General features: G+C 34.9%; 3 protein-coding genes across 3 annotated transcripts; 1 reads left to right on the forward strand and 2 right to left on the reverse strand.

The window, feature by feature from the left end:
* Nucleotides 1-228: 228 nt before the first annotated feature.
* Nucleotides 229-3,183, forward strand: LOC132560155 (uncharacterized). The gene is made up of 5 exons (XM_060224806.1): nucleotides 229-319; nucleotides 606-812; nucleotides 1,019-2,422; nucleotides 2,798-2,868; nucleotides 3,169-3,183. Exons 1-5 carry the CDS (start codon nucleotides 229-231, stop codon nucleotides 3,181-3,183), a joined length of 1,788 nt encoding a protein of 595 aa, XP_060080789.1.
* A 1,430-nt stretch (nucleotides 3,184-4,613) lies between these two features.
* On the reverse strand, nucleotides 4,614-10,819 carry LOC132560156 (heat shock 70 kDa protein 12A-like). Its single transcript, XM_060224807.1, has 4 exons — nucleotides 10,502-10,819; nucleotides 8,618-8,824; nucleotides 7,604-7,760; nucleotides 4,614-5,752 (listed from the first exon to the last, which is right to left on the reverse strand). The coding sequence occupies exons 1-4, from the start codon at nucleotides 10,817-10,819 to the stop codon at nucleotides 4,614-4,616; spliced, it is 1,821 nt and encodes a 606-aa protein (XP_060080790.1).
* A 7,671-nt stretch (nucleotides 10,820-18,490) lies between these two features.
* Nucleotides 18,491-24,873, reverse strand: LOC132560167 (cyclin-dependent kinase 7-like). Its single transcript, XM_060224818.1, has 8 exons — nucleotides 24,841-24,873; nucleotides 24,051-24,161; nucleotides 23,465-23,583; nucleotides 23,033-23,132; nucleotides 21,725-21,811; nucleotides 20,409-20,558; nucleotides 19,735-19,876; nucleotides 18,491-18,592 (listed from the first exon to the last, which is right to left on the reverse strand). The coding sequence occupies exons 1-8, from the start codon at nucleotides 24,856-24,858 to the stop codon at nucleotides 18,564-18,566; spliced, it is 756 nt and encodes a 251-aa protein (XP_060080801.1). The 5' UTR covers nucleotides 24,859-24,873; the 3' UTR covers nucleotides 18,491-18,563.

A 24,873-nucleotide genomic window follows, 5' to 3' on the forward strand; every position in this document is an offset into this window, starting at 1 on the left:
TCAGCTCGATCGGTTGAACGCCAAACTAGTAAACCAGAGATATGAGTTCGAGTCCTTGTGGAGGCAATGAAATAGATAATGACTTCTGTTATAATGTATCCCATATGTCATGCCTATTTAATTCTACATTCAATAATCAAATATAAAATATCTACGAACATTATAAGAGTGTATTTTGCTGAATATCCTGTTCATTTTTATCAAAACAGCGCAATACCGGAAGTTAAGATGCAACAAGGAGCGGTGGGCTGTAACCCACCTACAACACCGGAAGTGACTCCTGCCGGGACATTGCGCAACTGCAAAAAATCAGAACCACGTAAGTGTATTCATAGCTTTTTTTTATCGTCATTCTTTTAATCAAGATTTGTCGAGTCGATCTCCCTGTCTTCCTTTGCTTACAATTAACATGATTTCGACCACTTTCTTCATATAATATCCGACATATAGACTGTAACATACATGTACCAAAATAAAATGTCGAATTATGCAACGTACTTCAATTGTTGGGGCTGGAATGTCGTGATTCAAAAGAGGTATTAATTTCTCAGCAACTGATGCAGTGGATAAAACCAATGAAAATTTTAAATTTCACTTTTATTTAGACCTGAGCTGTGGTGATTCGTCTCAACCAACGATTCCAAAAACATACAAGGAGTGCGTGAATGACGAATCTGGATTGTTCCCAGCTGAGAATGAAAGACTGGCTACATTTCAGATTGGTGAACAATGTTTAACAGGAATCATCTTCCAGAAAACAAGCACATCTGAACGAAGTCAAACTCGGCAAAAGTCGGCAACATTTCCAAAAGGTGTGGAAAGGTGTCAAATTTGGATGTTTGTGCAAGGGAAATTTGTGAATTTTTCCTGTAATTTTGTGTAGGATTTTATGGAAAAATAACTACTTTTGAATATTTTCGAATCAATTAAGTAAGATCAGGAAATACCGAAATATTTTATTTCAAAATGCCGTGCGATATGTAAGTGGTTTACATGATGTATATTCACGAAATTTCAGAAAACAAAGAGAGAGCTCCCGTTGATGGCAGAATCCAAACATTCTCCAGACCCAAGTCTCACGATTGTACGTTGCCAGGCGTTGTTAGATCTGTTTCGCCATCAGAAGCAAATAAACCAACAGATACCATTAATACCATGGAAACGCTATGGAATTCATCCTACGGCCAGAATACTTCGTTCTGGCTTCCTGACGTCAGGGCAACGTCCAAAAAGAGTATCGGGTTCTCTGAATGCGGACACACAGCAAAGCAAAAATTCATGGCGCCCCTAGCTGATATGGACCACACTTGCTCAGCTGTGTGTGCGGATGATCCCGCGTGCGATACATGTCACAAAATGGTGGACACTATAGTTTCAGAAATGCCTTTTTCTAACGAAAAAAATACCGTCTCCTCCACAATCAGCACGGTCCATCATGCATCTCATGTCTTGCCTACAGCCTTTATAGCATCGCAACCGGAAGCTGGCACAAGCATGCGATTCCCATGTTACAATAAACTACCAAATTATTCTGTGGGTTCTGCGCTATTTATGGCATTTAGAAATAGCATATCTCCGATTCTGTATAACACGGAAGATATAAGTGTTTTAAAAATCCTAGCCAATGGAGATGTAAAGGGAGCCACCGATCTCAGAACATTTACTCAAGAAAGAAACGGATATAGCATCCCCCTCCATATCCCAACACGCCGCCCAACGGTCACTGGGCTGTCATCCACCTTACCAACATCTACCGCAGTCGTTATAGGCAAACCTGCCTTACAATATTTAGAAAATAACGACAAGGAATCCAACAGAACCCAAATGACAACAGATCAAGAAAACCAGGTAAAAATTTCGCTACAACACGGAAAATCGATCACTAATCCCAGAAAAGATTTGAATCAGACTCATTCCGGATTACCTCCCGTGCATATTCCATCCACCACGCCAATACTAACAGAATCCATGGAAACGTGTTCACAAACAGAACATGCATTGATGGCCTTAACGTATGAACAGCGAAAAGAGTCGGCGTTGCGGTCGCTCATTTTGACTACCATTGTTCCAGTGTTAGGCAAAGAAGCCGACGATTTGGTACATACCGAGATATTAAATGCGAACCGGGACACACAGAAACACGGCAATGAATCGGTCGTCACCGAACAGCCCAACAAATGTCCATATGTCGCAGCATCTCTCCCAGGAACTGCAATTAAGTCGAATCGCGGAGAAATTTTGCAAACCACGGAAACAGGAAATACTATAGTTAGGAAACCAGTCGTTGGTTCTCTGATGTCGCTTGCAAACAGACAACACGAAAGCAGCACGCGCACGGCGCTATCCTCATTACTCGTGAAAACCACAGCTGTAGTTCTAGGGGAGGAGGTGGCGGAAACGTGTGTTGAGCTGACGGAAATAGGTGGGTACTTCTGACAGGTTCGAGTATGTTTCACAGCCAAGAAGTGTCTGATAAATCCATACATAATAATGTATATGGGCGACGCATCCAAATTATTCGTTGAAACATTTTTATGCAAAAGGATAAAAATGTTCTACGGTGTCTTTTGAGAGAACAGAACTCAACAAACTGCTTTCAATGTCCTTTGTTTAATGGTTTTATTATCCGTTTATGTCGTATGGGTGATTTGCATTACAGTTGCACAGTACTTGCGACTTTCATGTGTGCAGACACCCAAAAGAAAGATTTGTGAAGTTAAGGAAACAAAAAAGTACACCATGAATGGACCATACATCAATCAATCAATAAATCAGTTATCTTTCTTTTTCCTGCTAGAACTATCAGATGATGTCCCTGACAAAACGGCTAAGGTCAACAACAGGTCTATTCTGGATATTTTATTTTGTGTAAGTATCCTGACATAATTTAAAGATTTGTTTGCGCAGTCTACATTCATCAACACTAGAATAAGGCATTTAAAACCTCACATTGTTTAAATGAATGTTTTAGCCGCCTTGGGGAATGGGGCGTTATCATTACTTGTTTACCAAACAAAAGGCGGACTTCGACCGGCTTAAGATTTGATATTGGGAGAACAATAGTACTTAAACAGTTAAAGTTGCTAGAGTTATTGTAAGTAAACTATCACAATAAAACAAGTCAATTCATGTTTTCAACTATTTCTGTGCATGTTTTTCTTTCCACAGAGACGGAGAAAATAAATCTAGCCAACGCGTATTAGCAGCAGAGGATCAAGAAAACCGGAAATACACCATCTTTCAGTTCACAATAAATAGATGATAATGTGAAAGTTATTTAATATGTTCTGTTGTTCTGTGTCTGATGACTTATGTTGCAGAAGTGTATTTGATATACTCAATTCCTGCCGACATCATGCGTTTCCCTAATTAACATAAATCCTATTGTTCCTTTACCGATTTTTCCGAAATTTTCCGTTTCCTCTAGACCGCGATCTAGTGTTCTGTAGTTACAAATGTAGCCTTTCATTCAGCCTTCGTGATGAAAATTATGGGACAGTTTCATGGTCACCATACTGATCTAATCGAGAAATATTCTGTTTGCTTGTGCGACATGAAGTTAGACGTATTTGATGCTCGTTAGTTTGTCTGTTGTTTCCGTTGTTGTATACCTTGCTCTCATTTTGATAACGTGATATTTCCTTCTTGGATTGACCAAGGTATACATGGCGGATGTTGTCGATCACGCAGAATATTCTTACTCTTCCGGAACATATGTTCTTTTTATTCTTGATTAACCTTGCTTTAAAGACATAGTTTCACTGCCATAGTAACTTTACTGTATCTTTAAGAGAACTCCAAACAGACATCGTGTGCGGAAGTAACATCTCGGCGATCTGACTTGTAATGGACAACACTATGATTATCAAGACAAGAGAATAGAATCCTCAGACCCGGATATATTGCCCCCAGTCTGCCAAACAGGCATCGTGGAAGACATACCTTTCACCACGGACAAGAGATAAGGATATCAAGAGGTGCAAGGTTGTCATGCATTTGGGGCAAAATTGACTAACAAAATCAAAATTCCACAACTATAATGAAAGTCCTGGATAAGAATATACCAATCATAAAATATCAACACTGTAAAATACATCGGATAGTCAGCAACACGCTCGGATACGAGACTTTTATATCAAAATGGTAGTGTATCAGGTCCCGACAAAGGTGTCAACCATAGACAGGATAGACATGACAGGCAACTGAGGCTATACGGAAATAACATCCTCAAACGAAGACAAACTATAACGAGACAGACTATAACGAATCTCATATATCTTATCATCCTTCACTGTGTACATCAAAGAAGCAATATATTAATGGATCATGCATCGTGCTATGGCTGAACAACAAACGGAGATTGAATTCAAAGTTGTACAAGGATGTTATGGAAGAATCGTGGCATTATATATGCTAGGACATATAAATCAACATAACATCCGTCGTGGTGTCCTTTATATTATGTTATTTGTTAGCTCTACCCCAGTAAAGACATTCGAAGTGGAATTTTTCTTCAACGTCGTGACAGTGTTATTTGATGTCTTATCGTCTTTCACATCTTGCCATATGACATGCAGGGAGCATATCAAAGTCGTTTGTTTGGCAACTGGTATTTAAGATACAACACAACGAGTTTTCTCTCGCTCTGGATCTGGAGCTGGAACTTGAGCTGGTTGAGCTGGAGCTTGCACTTGAGCTGGAGCTGGAGAGATTGGTGCAAGTTCTGGAATCTTCTGTTCAAGCAAAAAGTCAAATTTTGCGTCACACTCGCTTTCATCGGCATCGTTGAATACCTTCACGGCAAACTCGGTCCTTCCGAAATACATTTCGATGCGGTATTTAACGTGATCTGGCCACCCGTCAACAGGAGGGGTGACTTCTACGATACCAATCTGTTCACATGATTGATCAGTTGTGTATCTGCATGATTTGTCAGTTGATGCATAAAATGGGACTTTCATAACAATATTTTGTCTACTTTTGTCTTTATGTGACGAAAAGTATTGATCATGGATGCATTTTTCCGAAAATTCCAATATATCTCCCTCTGTCACTACTTTGCTAAATATGTTCTGACACATATCTCTCCCATCAATTTCCTTTCGATACTCCTCTCGGTGGAACCCCTCTCGGAATTTTCTACTGCAATCAATGCCGTAAGTATGTCGACACATTCTAGCTGACACAGTCCACGGGTCAAATCCAAACAAAACCGCCCCTTCCATCACTGCCTCCTCAGCTTTTGTCGGCACTAGTACCGTTTTATCAGAGAATCTTTCTCTTATCATGTTGGCGATGTAATCGGACTGAGCACAACCTCCAACCAACAAAATGAGTTCAATATCAGCCACTCTGCCAAATATGTCCTCCATATGGCTGATTATGTCATTCGCTGATTCAAAGAATGACCTGAAATCTTTATTTGATATATTTAGTTTGAATGATTGGGCAAAATCAATGTCCAATTCTCCTTCTGTGATGATAACGGGTGGTACTTGAAGTCGAATATTGTGTTCAGTCTTGCTTCTCATCTGTCTTTTCTTTGCTTCGAAAGAACATTCAAGAGCCATCCAGTGGGACGTCCGAGATTGTTTTAAAATTCTGCTTTTGTGCTTTATTTTCTTATCAAAATAATTGAAAAACCGTTTGTTGACGCTGTCTCCTCCCCATGCCCCTCCAGATGCCGGTATGATCTCTGTTAGTTTCTTCCCGTCTTCTGATACCTCGTGTACGGCGATGTCTACGGTCCCACCTGCAGTAGTAAGAAGACTCTGTCATTGATACCCATATGATGTAGCATACTTAATATCACCATGTTTGTCCGAAATGTGAGATTCTATCCTACTTCATAGTGTTTATTCTTTCATAAGTTCGCAAGTTTTCCCGTCGTTTTGTGTACCTGGACAAAACAATAACTCAATTGCTCTGAATTAAAAGCGACGGGTCTTTTCAATGCAGTGATGATTTTTTCTGCTTTTCTCTTTCTCTTTTCTTTTTAACCAAGTAATGAAGGGAATCCTGCATGTACAATATCAAATCTAAGAAATATCCGAGTAGAGCTTTATGAGAAATAGATTAAATAAATTTTTTTTCGTGAGAAAATACAAAATTGAATACAATTACAATTTAAGACCAATAGGAACCTACACATCAAGTTTTCAAAATATCTGAAGGTCATTCTTATTCATTGAGAGTCTAAAAATTAAATAGTTATTACAAAGGACCATGGAGAACATACAATGATTGTACAAAAGACATACAAGTGAAGAGCACCTTTTCATAATTTAGAGTGATATACAGTAGAATCACACAAATAATTAAACTGCATTATACAGCTGTTTCGTCCTTATAAGACTCGTCAATAATGCTGACATTTTGAAGCCTATGTATGTTTTAACAGTGACCATTAAATATCTAAATACACTAAATTCTCTTTTTTCCAATGAAAAAGATCAGACAGGATCAGATTATGTTACAATCGCGATTTGGATAAGACTCCAAATTAAATTGTTACATATCTAATATAATCTTGTAACAGAAACATGGCGCCATCATTGACGGTTCACCATCATCATCATCATCATCATCATCATCATCATCATCATCATCATCATCATCATTTGGATATACAAGTTTACATATTTGTACAACTCTAACGGTTCTGAATTAATCTGTAAGATCAAATACTGACTTAATCCTCAAAGAAACAAGCATTTTCATTTATTTATATTTTCATGTTACATGTGTATATCCAATAGCATAAAAAATGGAGCAAAGCCACAATTGGCCGGGTCGCGGGATGAGTGCAATGTTATAAAGTATTTTAAGGCAGTTAAGGGTGTTTCATTTGTTGAGTATGTAGAATATTTGTTATAAGAGAGAAGGTTTGGTTGCATTTTATGAATTGGTGCAGAAGAAGTTACAGCCATTTTTTATTCGGGAATGTTAAAAAATAGACAATGGACATCTAGGGCCCTTTCCTGCCAAACTGCGGAAATGACTAAGTTCCAAAGCCCGGAAAATCCAGAAGAATTTCCGGAATTAATCCATAATAAGAGGTGCACATTTTCAACATATATAGAAATATCCTACGAAGTTTCAAGCTTCTACGTCAAAAACTCTAGAAGGAGTTGATTATACAAAACTGGTACCCCTTTTCCCCGCCCGCCAAGTCGCCCGCCCGACAGTCAACGCACTATAACCCGGATTTGCACTAAGTACAACCTGGCCAAAAATGACATCATTTTTTAACGTCACATTTGATTGGCCAATGCAGTGGCAACAGAAATTATCAAAGGAAGGGGTCTTTATAAATATGATAATAAAAAATATTGCAATCAAAAAAACTATCTGTTATAGAAATGGGATGTACTCTATATTTAGAGTATCCTTCGTTTTTTATGTTACCGTTGAAAATCAAAGAAGTTCCTTTAAGTTATATAGTTGCGCCATATAAACTGGTGACGTGAATATCTTGTCAGTAGGGTCATAGCGCGTGCCAGTTTGTTCTATCACCCCACGTGAGAGAGTACAATATCCTATCTATCCTATCCTTGGCTAAACAGGATTACTACATGAAATATACGAGAAATAGTAATCTTGCCTCCCATATCCACAATCATGTACCGACCACCCTGATTGAGGAAGCCAAGTATATCATTCTCGTCCTTGCCACCACGTGTAGTCGGGAGATACCGACAATACAGCGCTGCAGCCTCTGGTTCCAAGGCTAGCAACAATTTGTCTTCGTCTATCCCAGTCTGAAACACAATATCAAATTTGATAATTAGAAGAACCCATGTACAACTGACTGACACCGAAAATATGAGCAAATACTTTTTTATCTGAATTTATGGCGTGGAAAGTCACCAGGTGACAAAGAAATCCTGTTTAAATTTGTGTAAAAAGCTCTTTATTCATAGCCTATTATAAAACAGATTGATATACATTTAACTCACAGCACTTTCATAGATGAGGACATATTTTTAAAGATAACCTAGATTGGACGTCATCAAACGAGATCAAAAATATTACGTACAAGTCAGAATTATTCTGACATTCTATCAAAACCAGATCGACATAAAAAAAGTGATAGAACGTCAGAATAATTTAGACTTCATACGTACATGAATACACAGACTAAGAGGATGACATAAAACCATAACACGAATTCAATTAATTACAGTCGACCGGCACAAGTACGAACTATCTTTCACCCACATCTCTTATATATAAAAAAGGCAATCGGACACAATGCTTTCCTCTGTCTGTCCGTGACACTACCGAACAATATTGTTTGACGCTATATATATTCTAAAACTTCAAAACGGTGCCAAATTACGTGCGTTTCATATATACAACAGCAACAGCGTGATAAAAATTCCATAGCAAAAACATGCATGTTGTGTCAGACGAAATGATACAATAGGAAGTACTTTGCTAGTACAAATTAGTAATATTGGAGTGTCGTGTTCATTACTGTAAAAACATTAGTTTTCGCGGGATTTTATTTTCATTTCTTTCGTGAGTACTTTATTTCACGGATATATACCCGTCCACGAATTGATGGAAATAACAATGCATATTTTTGGCTTATAGTTCCGTTTAATAAGCTTGCCTTGATTACTGCCTCCCTCATGAACTGCTTAGCGGGTTCAGTCCAGATAGCAGGAACTGTGATGACCCATGTAATATCTTTCTCCGACACACGGTTTACTTGATGTATAGCAGCTCTCACGAGATAGCCGAGACTTTCCGAGAATACTGTGATGGCAGGAAGAACTTTCCCGGACTGGTCAGCCGTCACTAGGTCTCGTGAAAGCTTCTGAATAGAAAAAGAATCACTATTCGAAACAATGACAGATGTTTGTACGATAATTTTTTATCTTTTGTTGGCCCTAATGATTTTTTATGTGTTTACGGACAGTTAAGAATATAATAATAATAACAATATTTGTACGATAACTTTTAATAAGGGATATCCACGATACACAGTGTAAACATTATCCGACGGTCAAAAAAATTTTTGACGATATTTTTTTATATGTAAACTTTCAAAAGTTCGGTTTAAATTTTAATTATATATATTTTTAAATGTTGTATCAAACAGGGCGTTTATTTCTCATGAAAGTCAGGGAAAATGAATTTCGTTTGTCTCATTTACAATTTTCAGTTTTCACGATTATATTGCATTCCCCCCAAAAACGTAAAAATAAAACCACTTAAATGATCGCGAGTATTAAACATATTGGAGGTTCATCTGATCATTTTCCTGTCACACCACAATGAAATAATTATTTTGATGTGAAAGACAAAATAAAAAATATACCGAAGTTAACAATCGTTTTTAATGATGCATTAAAAGATGAGATCCTAATAACCTGAATCCCTCACCTGGTATTAAAAACTTTTCATGCATACATCAACATTTCACATTATTGACATTGAAAGTCTTGGTCAATGAGGATAAATCGTTTGAAGATTTTAACAAATTTGAATGGGGTTCGATGTCACCTTTTTCTCAAATTTTATCCATCTACATTCTTATAACATACCAACCGCATGTTAATCAGAACAAGTCATTTAAAGGTTTTGACAAATATGACCTCTGTGACAGGCCAATAACGATTAATTTCCCGACTTTTTCTGGCTTCATTTCCAGAAACTACCAGCCATATTTCAGGACTCAAGGCGTTCTGGTTCAATCAATTTGGCCCCTGAGACCTCGAATATGGGTCAATGGCAATTCCTTCGCATATTGTATCATGACATTAGGAATTTTGTTTATTGAGAATAAGTAATTAAAAACTTTCAACAATTAAACTACTATGAGTCCCAGTAGGAGTAAAGTCAGTATGGCAAACTTCATAAGTTTTTATCCACGGAACCACAGGGACTTTGCATGAATTTCTGACCCTTGGTCAATAAATACAATATATATATATGGTCCTTTGGATTGTAATCCGTGACAAAATATCCCGATTCCATGCTTTCTTCGTTAATTAGAAGTCCTTCAAAGGCTTCAATAAATTTGGCTATTGTTACAAAGAATTTCGGCAAAAAGGTCACTTTTTTCACAAGTTTGTTGGACATTCTCCTTTTCAGTCAATTTCATGATTGTAGGCCTTTACGTTATTGCGGAGAAGTTGTTTAAAGATTTTCATAAAACTGGATCTCTATAACCTAAAATGGGTCCATGCAATCGTTTCTTTTTTGTGAACTCAGGAATTTTACACCAAAATATCATGATTCTAGATATTTTGGTTACTGAGAAGATCACACCACACCATGGCATAAGCTCACTTGGCTCTGCGGGACTGGTGAGCTAAAAACAGGCAGGTTTATTTCAGTACTGGGTACGTCTATAGGCTGTGTTGTCATCGCCAGGTAACGCGACAGATTTCGTTCCTATCTTTTAACTTATCGACTCCTTATTATTTCTGAACTAGAAACACATTGTACACTGTATTGGTCGAAATATTGCTCATTCAAAACTACTTACCATTTTGTCGAAGAGCTGCATTTTAAATTTACTGAAATAGTACCAGCCCTTATGTTTTTTGTACTCTGTGAGCTCAGAGAATTTTTCCTCTGCCTCGTATCCAAATGAATAGAACTCCTTATTTGGATTAAACAGTGCCACGGTTGGAGCTTTTACGGAGTGATTTCCTGCAATGCCCGATGCCCAGCTGTTGTGGAAAATTTCCCTGGCGTTGTTACTCTTTTTGTATTCGTCTCTGTAGGTAAAAGCATATCCCGAGTATGAAGTGCCGAAATCTATGGCCACCACCGCGTGTGGCAAATCTGTGTTGTCAGCCATTACATCTAGAAATTCCTGTTGGGAAAAAAGATGATATGTGCATATTCTTAGAATTAAGCTTTGTACATCAATGGAATGATTAAAGCTTGAAATTGATGTAGCGCCGAGTATTTTCAGTGTTTACATCCGTGGCAAACGTTGTCACGTGACCGTTTATTTTCGTTTTGTGGTGTCATGTGATTCATTGTCACGTGATCGTCTTGTCCTACTTTCGTTTTACCTGTAATGGGTGTGTTGTTTGTGACGTATTGTGCATGTATTGTCAATCACATGTCCATCATTTGTGCTGCCTTGACAAGTTTGACTGACCCCTGACATGGTAGGAGACACGTTCTCCACGCTGATTTTTCACCACATGCAGGGTAAGTGGATAATTTAATGTATCATATTTGTAAATAGTTGCTAATGATTAAAACCTAATTATTATGCTTGATAAAGTTAATACCTTAGCTCTAGAGTCCTATAAACGTATTTTTGATACTTATAAAATAACAGCTAAAAGCAGTCGTTATTTCCTAAATATTTCTTTATTATATCCCTAAGTCTAATATTAGCTATGACCCTAATATTATTCAAAAATGTCAGTGTAATTATCTTTATTGGTTATATTTCCAAGCTTGTTTAGAAAGTCGGTGGAAATTGCGTCAAGTATCGTCCTTATAGTAATGTGTATTGAAATGAAGGTCATGTGCGTTCGTGTGTGATTTGTACTTGTGAATTATTTTAAATATATTTTACAGGGATTTTAGTTCTCGGATGAATAAACGTTGCCAAGAACTAAACCGGTCTTAGTCGTCTTGTCGCTCCTGGCAAAAGAACCATAGACGGATTGTTACACTGACAAAACGAAAGCACCATGTTAAAACGGAGATTCTGGGGAACCCTGCACCCTCTAATGCTCTATCAAGCTTTAACGTAATTTCCCATAATAATTAACGTTTTTATTTTCAACGTTAAAATTAAACATCAGAATAACGTTTTTAAAAATGTTAAAATGCTATCAAATTACAACAATATTCTGATGCTAGGTATTTTTAACGTTATTGCAATGTTAACTTTTACTTTAGAAGAAATCCGCAGAATTATCTCATTATAATAACCTCTCTAAAGTTTGACGAAAGTAGATAGGTAACACAATGATTTTCTACCATAACCTACTCCAATAACACGGCGATTGTAACTCGCACCGTGTATCCTCTAACTTCCCAAATGCGATTTACCCGATGCTGACAGTCACGTGCTTTAACTTCGGATTTCGATTATATTTGGCATTGTTGTATTAATTTTAATGTTCAGAGATGTCATGTACATACCCTTTTTAAACTATCATCATACAATCCACTGTAACACAAGTCTAGATATGAAATGCGTAATTCGTTCACAACATCAAAAACGAAAGTAAAAACTACGTAACTACCCCGGTTACTACAAAAATGAAATACATAACCAAAAATAAAGCGGAATGATATTTTCTGCGTAATATGAAATTATCCCAGTGAAATAATGTAGACATATACCTATACATCAAACTCTTAAAAACGAAAAGGTCTTTTTCTGTAGTTTGGTGATCATTACAGGTACATAAACAACGGGACGCGGGCTATGTATTGGGATTTACAGGTATATGAAGTAGATATCAATTTAAAGGGAAAAGTATATTCATAAAATATGTTGCTAGTCGGACGATTTCTGCTTTGAAAAAGTATATAATATTTTAACTGTCCATCCATACGTCCGTATCTGTCCAGATGGCTCACAATTTTTATCCACCACCTCTGACATGTGCTTTTCCCTGAAAGCATTTTAAAAAAAGATTAAATGTCCTTCATTCCATGACCTTGAATATAGGTCTAGGTCATTTCCGTGTTCAGAATTATCAGGCTTCATCCCAGGAATTTTCCAGCAAAATATCATGACAATATACCCTCGAGGTATTGAGAAGTCGGTTGACAGTTTCAAGAAATTGGACCCTGTGACCTAAAACAGTGGTCTGTATTAACTGTGTGGGGCTTCTTCCCAGGAACCTGCAGGGCACCTATTTAATTATCAAGGATTTTTAGGCTTCTAAGTGATTAAGAAGTCGTTTGAAGTTTTAATGAATCTGACCCTTGTTACCCTAGATATAGGTCAAGGACATTTTTTCGCACATTTTTAATTAAAGACCAAAGGGAACCTACATATGAAATTTGACAGAGGACCATCAAGCACTTTTCAAGAAATAGCGATAACAAACTTCATTGAAAATATCCAAGATGGTCGTCTGTCAACCATTTTGTTTTATGATCAGTCCCAAAATCAAAAGGGCTTAAATAGGGACTAAGCAAGGGGAACCTACATATGAAATTTGAGTTCGATCCATCCAGTATTTCTCAAGAAATAGGGAATTACCAAAATCTATTTACGAACGCACGCAAGTACGGACAACGTGCCATGGACGTAGGGCGATTTGAATGGCCCATCATCTGGTGATGATGGACGAAAATTGCTGAAAAACTGTGGAAAGAGATAACCAGAAAAAAAAATGGACAGTACCACACAGTAACATTGTTCATCCAAATGTCTAACTGTTGTATAAAAACACAAACGTTAAGCAAGATATTCTATAAAAGTTTTTTATTTGGAATTTGGACTTGGCTTGCTTTTCCTCATACAATAACAATTTTCCCTTAAATACTTTTTTTTGCGAAAGTTGTTTCAATTTAATATATATAAAAATCCAAAAACAACCATAGATAGGATTTGCTATTGGCTCGCTGTACATTGCATTTACTTAGAATGGACAACATCTAATCCTGTGTTTTGCTATAAATATACAGTAAGATGATCACTTTGTTTATTTAATCCATTAAGCTTTATACTTTACATTTAAGGACATGACTACATGTTTGTGTGTACACATTGTAAAATATTCTGTTTTAACATTCGGAGAAAAAAAATCCTAAAAAGAAAAAAAATTGAAAATAATAAAAGTTTTGAAATTGTATCTTGATAAATTCTAAATGAGCTGTCTCCATTAAATATGTAATTGGGTATGATTTCTTCCTTAAACTATAAACGATGAGTTGATTTTTCACAGCATGCAATCAAAGATTTTAGTATGCTTAATTGCATATCATTTTTTGCTAAGTGTAAATAAAAATAGTAATCATTCTCAAACCTCATCAATACACATTCAAACAAAGCTCTAAATTTGTTGTTGACACAAAATGCATAATAGCAACAGACAAAGTGTTCACTAGCATAAAACAATAAACTTAAGGAACAAATAACACATAATCCTTGTAACCTTTGTGTAAGTATAGAAAGATTTTTTTTTTTTTGAGAATCTACAGTGTGTACATGACTTCATCTTTCTAATTTTTCTCGATCAACAATTCTATATAAGAAAGAGGACTTGTGTTGAGATAATAATGGTCCACAATATCATTCTAGAGGCAAGAGTCTACAATGATCAACAATGGCTGTAACTACCAACAAACTCATATTTCAACAAAGTGCATATTCAAGAAAACAGAATAAATAATAACAAAACGATTGCATCCTTGTGATAGCATTAATGCCAGTGAGGTTAAAATCAACACAAAAAATCTACTTCATAGATACTTAAGATATCCTAATCACCAGCTTGTTCAATATTCTAATTGGAGGAATTCAAAATTAACAGATTTATTTTAAATAACAATATATCTTTGAATTTTTTTTTATATACCTGGTATATGACTGTTAACAGATTCCTTCAGATGAAGAGGGTTCAATGACTAAGAACCGTTTAGATGGAAGAGAAATAAGTGTGTGATACAAACAGAAAGTGAACAGATAAATTAATGTTAAATTTGACAAAGTAATAGACGCCCATTTACTCAGAATTACATAATGTGACTTTCTTTTGACATGGTGAACTATTAAGATTTTAAAGTGCGTCTTATCCAATAACTGATTACATTTTCTTTCAATCTATTAAAAAAAAAAAAAAGAAGAAGAAAAAGATACAGTATGTGCAAATTTATCAGGAGCCCTGAGAAGCAGTGTAAGATAGCATGCAAGGCGCAAATACTGTTTGTTTAAACAAAAAAAACAAAAAAACAAAAAAACCCAAGTGATTAGAAGAAACAGCCTTACTTAAATTTGTGAAAAAGTTTACATTATTCAATGTTTATGCTTACATATTTCAATAGTTTAAAGTGTGGATATATCTGTACATCCCTGCAAACATTTTCAATTTTTTTATTTCAACTAATTTAAAGTCATTAATTTTCAAGAGTGTTTAGTTTTCATGAATTCCAATGATGTTCTTGATCGAAGCATTTATATGCATATTGAAATAGTGACATGAATGTTTGATATCAGTGGATTTCATGGTTCCTAATATTACCAAAGAAGAAATCCATTTCTGATAAAAAGATCATTTTTGGAAAAAAGCATGAAACTTCAGCACCATAGACAATAATTACCCCCCGGTATAAAGAACTTACAATGACAATATTAAATGCCCTCATGTCTATTATTTTTCAATTATAGTAACAAGTCAATTTGATTTCGAAACTTAAAGTAATTAAGAATCATTGTCAAATGGCTAATAGGTAACATCCTCAATACATGGCATCATTGGAGGCACAAGCAACATACTTTGATTGGTCCAGAGCATGTTTCAGGAGAAAAAAACTGACCAGTCATAGACAGAAATGCTCTTCTGATGAATACAAAGGAGCTGCATTCAACTTCAAAGCCATTACAATATACTGTTATGTGAACTCAAGATTTTTTTCATGTACATCAAAGGATAAAATTAGTCTTCTCGTCTTATCCACAAGGTGTTACATGAGGGACCTTCAATTGTGCAATGAAATTTTCCAAGGGTTCAGACAGTGATTGTGAGTGTAACCCATAAATTATCAAGGATGACCAGGAAATAAAAAAATAATGTTCATTTCATAAACTTTCTCCAAAGGAAATCTTCATATTTTCAAAACTACTCAACAAATGTGAAGAGAATTGTGAAAAGTGTCACCCTAATTACAACAGCTTAATTACATCTGGAACACAACCTACATGATATTTATACAATACAGATGTAATATGGTAGCTAGTGGATGGAACTGATACTTATATCGTTTTACATTGGTTTAAATATAGACCATTTATAAACATAGTAAAAGATCTGAGATTGGAGGCAATCCTGCATCTTCTTGAGAAAAATTATCAGTCCAACAAAAATTGTCCAAAAATAAAAATCTTTCATTTTAAAGACGTACATACGATTCCGGTCCTCCAAAATGTATTTTATGTAATCTTTTAATGTTATTATCGTTTTACAAATTTACCATTTAACATTAAGCAATAACTCAGGTTCCTTTTGTGTTTAGCGTAATTAAGGTGAAAATGATTTCAATGCTAACTAATACAGAAATTATGCAATGCATATCATATATAAACGGTACGGCAGCAACCCCTGAAACCAGCTTACCAAACACTAAATTCTACTTTCATATAGAATTGGTTGCCAACATGTTTCAGCTATAGCTAGGTTGTCATCATGGCACAGCTTACAAGCATATGTGGTACAAATGAATCTAGGAGTGACAATGGAGAAGAAACAGTTTAAATTTTACAAAAGTCTTTCAAAGATCACCTACAATGATAAACTGTGAGCTGATAGAGAAAAGAATGACTACCAATATCAAAAAATCATGTAATTGTAATCAAAATTGGGTGAAAACTCACCTCAGCAATGTTTGGGGCTCACTGCCTATTTTTACCTTCCTGACAGAAATACTGTTTCATATTGAAACAATTTGACAAGTGATTTTCTTTACATTTACAAAAAAAAAAAAAAAAAAAAAATTAAAGTCTATTACTTTAGCATAAAAAATCTAAGTACATGTACAAAGATGGGTTTGGCATAAAAACCGAAGTACAAAAACCAGGTCATTCCTTTAACCTATTTTCATGAAATGAAGGTTAACCCTTTCAGTAACTGGCATACCAAATATCAGCTATTTGAATACTAAAGCTAAATCTGATAATGAAATTCCCAAATAAAATGGCAAATTTTTTTGTGAAAACAAAAGTTAGAAAACAGAAGAAATATTTTTCATCAATGTCATTCATAGAAATCCTCATCATCATGATATAAGTAAACTGATGGTTACATTGGATTTTCAATATCTTCTATAAAACTTTTAACCAAAGCTGATGCCTACATGACAAAATTGATGCCAACTTATATCAGCTAAAATACATACCTAAAACTCCTAATTTTTGACTGAGCAAGCTAACCAATGAAATCTTATTTCATAGCATATTTTTTTACTGTAACATACAATGACAGTCTTGTTATAATTACATGACAATGAAAGAGACATTTTCTGCCTTATACAAACAATGCTTATGATTAAACAAGGTACTTTTTGTACCAGGTGAGCTAAAAATTTTAACCAAGAAAAAGAGTATGATGGAAAGGTCCACATGACTGATGATGGGAGGATCCACCTGAGTGATATTTATTTTGAATACATTATTCTCGTTTTCAACCGAGATACAACATTAATATTTCACATAAGAAACATTAACAGCCATGCCAATGAACATTATCCAGATCATGATGAGATAATTCAATCAATCAACTTATTTTTAATTCTTATTAGGAAAAATAAAAAAAAAAAAAAAAAAAAAAAACAAGTATGTAAGAAAATGAAGTTTTGATACTGACAGCAATTAATGATGAAGTTAACATTTCATTTGTGGGAAAAAAAACCACAAAGAGGTTTTCACAATAATTAAATTGAAAATTAAACTCCTCAAAAATTAAAAAAAAATAAAAACAATATCCTGTTGTCAGTCACCTGTTCTGTAGTCATGGCAACCGAAATGAAAAAGTTACAGAAGATAAGTAGTATTAACAAAACAATCACCATTTCGTCAAATATCAGTAACAATGGCTGTGTGCAGGCAATGATCAACAAGTGATGAGTGTAATAAATAGTGAAATAACAACAAGGATGACAACGTATCACACACACACTCTCTAGTCCAGCCTCCATACGTCAAACATATCTCACTATTTCTTCTTACTTTTCGCAATCCAGTTACATTTTGCATTCATCTGACCTGAATTCTACCCTAATAAAAAAATGTCTTTTATGTCTTTGTTTTTCATAGAAAAACAATTTTCCGTCATTTTTACTTCAATCATTCAAGATTATCTTCAAGACACAAACTGTTTGTGAGATGAAGATGCCCTTTTTTTCAAACATTCAAGATTTTCTTCATGAGACAAAATGAGAATTATTCTGCTTGTACAATTTTGTTTAGCTTTCAACTGTTACTTCTAGCCGCAATTTCTGACCAGTGAAATATCTCTTCCACATCAGAAGAGATATATATATTTTTGGGGTATCACCCATAGAATCTAATTGATGATTGGCTTAGAAGCAATAAGCAGGACACTGAACCACTGAGTCTGTTGGCCAGGTACCTGTTTTACTGGAATAGCCCTAATGGGACAAAATATCTCTGGAGTAAAGCTTTTGTATTTTGCTGTACAATTTTTACAAGTTTTTCCTTGTGAGTTAAAAAATTTGTGAGAAGACCTGTTTTTTGTTTTTTTGATCGTACAATTCTACTCCACTTTTTTCAAATTTTCATTTTTTTTTCGTGGGATAAAATGTTAGCGACGTGGAGATCTGGTTTCTTGTTTGACAATATCAAAGCACTGAGATCATCTATCTGTGGTATAAGTGTTCCTCTAAAACACCAACCTCTTCACTAAGCCACCTGTCAAACACAAAATATTCAGTTAAATCAGAACTGTGATTTAGTGGAGATAATATTCAATTAAGACTATCATACACAAACACTTCACCAAAACATCATAATCAAAAATCCACATCATCTTCTATATTTCCTAAAATTCCCCTATTGGGCCCCATTCCTATTGTCCCAGGTGACCAAGACCCAGCGTTAATGAAATATTACCCTCCCTTCACTCAAGTATGCTTTAGACCCTATTGGGACAGAATCCAGACATTCCTACAAAAGACAAAGTATTCTAAAGAACTTGCTCTATTTCCCATATTTAGCCCCACCCCTCTTGCTCCACAGGGCTGAGAACCTCCATTCATACAAAATTATTTTTCCCTTCATCAAAAAGGAGGCTTCACACCATTTTTGGCAGTAATTCAATTATTCCTATTGGAGGAGAATTCTAAAGAAATTGCTCCCTCTCCCCTATTGGACCCCATTCCAAGGATCCCGATGACTCAGCATAAAAACAATATTGATTCCCTTATCCAAGAAAGGTTCAGACAAAAATTTTGACAAAAATCCAATAATTTCTAAAGGAGGAATAGAATTTTAAAGAAATTGTCCTTTTACTCCTATTAGGCCTTGTCTCCCTCGTTCAGAGGGCGGAGACCAACTTTTACATCAATCTACTCCTGTTCACGCATGGATGCTTCAGACCAAATTTGGGCAATATTCATTCATTCTTACAGAAGGATTAGGATTTTAAGGAACTCCCATTTTGGGCCCCACCCTTTGGGTCCCAGGGGGTGTACAACCACCATTTACAGCAAATCTGCTTTGCTTTCCTCAAGGATGATGTTGAATAAATTCTAATTAAGTCTGCTTAATCATTTATGACTATTAGCAATTTGAAGGAAAAGTTGACAGAAAACAGATGCTGAAATTATGCTCCAATTTACCTCAATTTTTTTTGTAATCATATATTTTTTGTCAGCCTCCCTAATACAACTTTATTTTCATTCTGAAACTGTAATACAATACTGTTCATTGAATTTTAAATTGGTTTAAACTCTAATTTTCAATATTATTTTCTGATACAAAGACTTCTATTTAATATTCCTTTGAACAGTATTTACAATTTTTACATATCTGTGTTGACATCAGTTTCATACCTGTATCACCTTGAAGTTTTCGTTTGAGACTAAATCTATTATCAAGCTGGTTCTGGTCCTTAATTTTGTTACTGCCAGGCATTGGGAGTAGATGGCCTGGGGTGGGATGAGGCTTTGTGCTAAAGTAGTCCATCTGTAATGCCTGGAAAACCAACAACACAATACATATATGAAAACTTCATTTCATTCTTTAGTGTTAGATGATTTTTAATCATCTGGGCCTGGGAGGGAAGTCAAAACCCCAGACACTTATCTGGAAGGCATATGTTACCACTGTGTCATTTGGCTACCAATCATTCAAATATCATTTCTGCAATGAATTAACAGAAATTGTAATAAATCAGTTAATTCTATTTATATTGCTATCGGCAATGAACTTATTCTCCTGGAGTTATCTTACACATCCAAATTCAATAACAGTTTCACAGAAATAAAAAGAAATGATTAGAAAAACATAGTTGTTTCATTTCAACAGCTTGTTTTATTAATTTATTGCTTCCTTAACTTCATTATTTGACCCAACAAGCTACTGTATCAACTTCTAAATTCATATCAAATGATGTTATTTACTTGTTTGTGTTTTTGTACAATCTTTCAACATAACCTGGATAATTTACGCTACAGCTATCAGTAAAACGTTACCGGTGATAACAATAACAATAAAGATTACAAACCTGTGTGGCCGTGCATCGCTTTAATGGATCCATCTTAAGAAGCTTTGATAAAATCTCTAACAAATCATTTGATGCTGCGATAAAAATCTCACGTAGTGGCGTTCCTGGAAAATCTTTAAATTGCACATAGTCTGGTAGATCGGCCATGTTCTGAAAGGACGAAGGCCAAGTTACTCTCAATTCAAAGGGTTAAGGGTATTTTATTGATATATAATGATTTTCCGTAAAGTAACTGTGTTTACATGTCACAGTTAATTCAATATGAATGGGGTTGTTCCCAATATCACAATATAATGACATAAAATATGTTAACAACTCACAGCACAGAGAAGCAATGGACACTGACTGATGTAGACTATAGATAAATTTATATTCTATATCCCTGTGTAATAACAAGTCAGATTTGTTGGATGCTTGTTGTTTTATACCTGGTGCCCATGTGACATTCCCTGATTGGACTGACCAAAATTTATATGGCTAATGTCCTTGATGCAGCAGTACACTTGGTCCTAATTTTCTACTTGTACTTTACTAAAAGTCTTTGAGAAAATCTTCATTTTGTTCTGATTTTGCTAATGTTTCATCAATTTTAAGTTAGAATGAAGAAATGAACAAGTTGGTATTTCTTTTTTGTTTTCATTAACATTACTAAAAGTAATTGTTGATCAAATGGATTTGGAAGTCTATCAAAGAATTAACGTCAACAATGAAACAGACATCAAACAAGTGGCCCAATGATCCTTCATCACTTAATAGTTCTTCTCACCACCGTGAAAATCAGATTCGTTACTTTCCGATTCAATTACACCGGTTAATTATGAGTTACCCTTTAACTATTGAAAACATAAAAAAAAAACCTGGTAACTTTAAATCTTAAATATAACGAAATTTTGAAAGATCAAGGTACTGTATACCTTCAAATTGTTTAAATTCTGATTTTCAACCAGTACCATATTGGACTTCTTTGCCATTGAAAGTAAGTCAACACTTGACATTACATCACTCTATAATGTTAAAAGCATGTCAATTACATTGCTCCACAATCACTCTAAGCCATTATTTAATGAAAGTATAACATGTTTGTAAAACATGAATGCCGTTGCTCTTATCCAATAAGTTTTAAGTGTAAATCTTGATTTGGAATGGAATGTGATGTGACAGGACAGGAAGGATAACACTTTATACCTCCTCATAAACTGTGTAGGGACATAAAAGAAAGCTGACATGGATGTAAATGACTTTGACTCAGAATACGCAAAAATTCGTGAACGTAAACAAGAGAGCAATCCCTCACCAGGACATACAGCAGTACTTACCGGCCAGTCTTCTTCACCGGGCGTGCCCAGCGTCTGGAATATCCGGCTCAGCTGATCCAAATCTGTGTCACCAGGCAGGAAAGGCACCTGTATATACAAGCAATGACTAGAATTTAAGTCCAGTATCGTCAGGGCAAAGACACAAACAAATTTAAAAACAGAAAAAAAAAAGAAAAATTTTGTTGAAATATTAAACACTGACTTAAACGCACTAGTGATATATCTATCCTGGAATAAGCTTAAGCCACAAATTTAACTCCTTGCTTTTAAGTCAGATGGCCACCTTATAAAAGGATAATAAGAAATAGCCTTCATTCATAGTTTTCCATTAAACAGCAATATATGTAAAAGTGCTTGTAACCAGTCATAGGTTCATTCTGGTAGAGATATGATAAGTGACTTTTAGAAACAGATAAATACAACTTGTAAAATACTCTCTAACATACATACACTGACTCCTAATAAATCAGTCTAAGACAAACCCGCATTCCAATGAAGACTTATTCATTTAGTTCTTAAAGAAACAAAGTCGATTGAATGATGACATTGATTTTTTTCAGAACGAGACAGAAAGGTCTGATACGGGAATCTCTATACAACTGTATTACCCCTTCCCCACATAAAATAGTATGAATTATTAGAAAAACAAAGAAATAAGAAAAAAACCCAAACAGGAATTAAAGTTTCATATAGACTTATCATCCAAAAGTTCCCATTTAACCTTATTTTTATTCTCCTTTCACTGCTCCAGAAAATTTCTTAAATATGGACACTGATGTTAATAATTCATCTGGGTTCATAGGCAGTGGAAACCAATTCTCACATTCATATTCATTCTATATGAGATTGATTGAACACATCACATGTTTTTATTTTTTTTGTATAACTCTTCAGATTCAGTAAATTAGTTTTATAAGAAAGGGAAACACAAGAAAGATTCTGTTTATAGCATCATTTTGAGCATTTGTAAAAACAGAACTTTTACACCATTGATATGAAATCTATATTGTTGATAATCTCATGATTACTCCAGGTCTTTTTCTTTGATGATGTCACAATGCACATGACATCATGCAGCTCTGATGTCACAATAGAAGCAATATGAATCCTCCAACAATAGAAGCTCTGCAAGGTGGTATTACAAAAAATGTTCACAATGAAAGCTGCTTGCTATGATGGAAGTTGTAGTGCACTGTAGTGTTGTTTGTTATATGTTAAACTGCCTTCCAGGAAACAATTGATATTACAAGCAGGTATTTCCTTTCTATCTTTATACTGGTGATCACCGAGCTGTGTATGTATACTGACCCTCCGTAAGAGTTCCGCCAGGATACAGCCGACTGCCCACATGTCCACTCCTGTACCATACTGACGAGCACCAAATAACAGCTCTGGACAACGATACCATCTATGAAAGATCAAAACCAAAAAGGAAATTAAGGAAAATGCAAGTGTTTTACAGATCATTGTGGACTGTTCAGTGTCTCTTAAGGGATGAAAAATATTGATTACTTTTACAATCCAAATTGCCTTTATATTGATACAGTGTATCATATAATATACATGTACTATCACCTTACGAAGTAGAACATTAAATTTTGGGTTTGATAAAACACTGACAAAATCTCAAGGAATTCTGCAGCCATCAAGTATTTGGGATTTTCAAAATAATATTTTCATTATTTTTTGGATTGAATTTTTTGTTTTGTCTCATAATAAAGCATAAAAATCTTCACATACCTTGTCACCACTTGATGTGTGTAAATTCTTGTTGGGGACCCGTAAAACTTTGCTAGACCGAAATCTCCAAGTTTAAGTATTCCTTGCTGGTTGATCAGTAAATTATTTGGCTTCAAATCCTGGCGAAGTGAGATTTATATCATTGTTAAAACACATTCCTTGATATTTAATCATGTAATTTGACATGTCTCTTATCAAGTACAACATAAAATATAACACCAGTTCAACATTTCCTTCAACATTTTTCTAAAATATCACCCCAAATCAAAATAAATGATTAGCATTTTTGTATTATCTAGTAACCATTTGAATGCTAGCTACGACCCCCTGAAAATGAATTTTGTTTCTGGATAAATACAATTCTTGATTAACACTAAATGTGAAATCTCTAGAAGTTGTATCTAATTTCTTAAAATTTCTTTTGAAAAATAGCCATAATCCATTTGGTCAAACCACTAAACAAAAACTGCTGTGGTGTCCCTATCTTATCAGTACACAACAATGACCCTTGTCTATATAACTATTCATCGACTATGACTTTACTGAATGCAATTTTCGCTGTACACTTTATTAGGGAAACACTTACTCTGTGTAATATCCAGTGTGAGTGAAGGTATTCTAATCCTTTTAGAGTTTGTAGGATATAGGACTTTATATGTCCTGGTGTTAGAACAATTTCATTATCTTTTATAACAATCTGAAAAAGAATCAAGTAAGGTATTATAAAAAAAGATCAGAGAACTTTATGAATATGATGATCAGTTGGAAAAAATGGTGACTAATATACATATACATGAAACATACTAGCTCACATTGGTCTGAAGTCAGTCAGCCCTAAGAATGTTACCTTTATATGACAAGGTTACCCTATATTAGTATCTGCCAAGGAGGAGATAACTCTATAACACAATGAGTAGGGAAAGACAACTGGTATGTGTTATGATACTCTTCACTAAGTTACCCTTTATAAGTATGCATCCCGTGGATAAAGTTTTATTGATACATGTCAGTAAAATGCCTAGTATTAAACAGGAAAAAATTAACACGTGCTTTGAACAATATTTTCTCATATAATTCACAAAATGATCATTGGGTTGCCAGAGATGGGATAATTCTATAACACGAGGTAGGGAAAGACAATTGGCATGCACTATGATGCTAATCTCAATTGGGTAGTGTTGTCGTTTTAAAAAATTGCAATGTCAATAATTTCGACATTTTTTTCTCAAGATGTCATAACAAATAGCTATAGGTTAAATAACAACTTACAATTTGTAATATTGGTAACATTCTACTGACTTAATGTCAAAAGACATCTTAACCGGCTCACACATACAACATAATTTTACTTAAATGATATAGATATTCTTATTTACCTCCAAATCAGTTTCCATAAAATCAAAAACAAG

Source organism: Ylistrum balloti, unplaced genomic scaffold (assembly GCF_031769215.1).
Source record: "Ylistrum balloti isolate Yb309-2 unplaced genomic scaffold, AGI_CSIRO_Ybal_v1 Utg371024, whole genome shotgun sequence".
Lineage (NCBI taxonomy): Eukaryota > Metazoa > Mollusca > Bivalvia > Pectinida > Pectinidae > Ylistrum > Ylistrum balloti.

Excerpts from the sequence above, each read along its gene's own strand:
- LOC132560155 (XM_060224806.1), top strand. The coding sequence starts at position 229 with ATGCAACAAGGAGCGGTGGGCTGTAACCCACCTACAACACCGGAAGTG. Across the intron at positions 813-1,018 it reads GTCGGCAACATTTCCAAAAG|AAAACAAAGAGAGAGCTCCC; the intron begins GTGTGGAAAGGT and ends ACGAAATTTCAG. Across the intron at positions 2,423-2,797 it reads TGTTGAGCTGACGGAAATAG|AACTATCAGATGATGTCCCT; the intron begins GTGGGTACTTCT and ends TTTTCCTGCTAG.
- LOC132560156 (XM_060224807.1), bottom strand. The coding sequence starts at position 10,819 with ATGGCTGACAACACAGATTTGCCACACGCGGTGGTGGCCATAGATTTC. Across the intron at positions 8,825-10,501 it reads TGCAGCTCTTCGACAAAATG|AAGCTTTCACGAGACCTAGT; the intron begins GTAAGTAGTTTT and ends TTTTCTATTCAG. Across the intron at positions 5,753-7,603 it reads CATGATTGTGGATATGGGAG|GTGGGACCGTAGACATCGCC; the intron begins GCAAGATTACTA and ends TTACTACTGCAG.
- LOC132560167 (XM_060224818.1), bottom strand. Across the intron at positions 23,584-24,050 it reads CACACTGGATATTACACAGA|GATTTGAAGCCAAATAATTT; the intron begins GTAAGTGTTTCC and ends TCACTTCGCCAG. Across the intron at positions 18,593-19,734 it reads AAAACTTCAAGGTGATACAG|GTGGCTTAGTGAAGAGGTTG; the intron begins GTATGAAACTGA and ends TGTGTTTGACAG.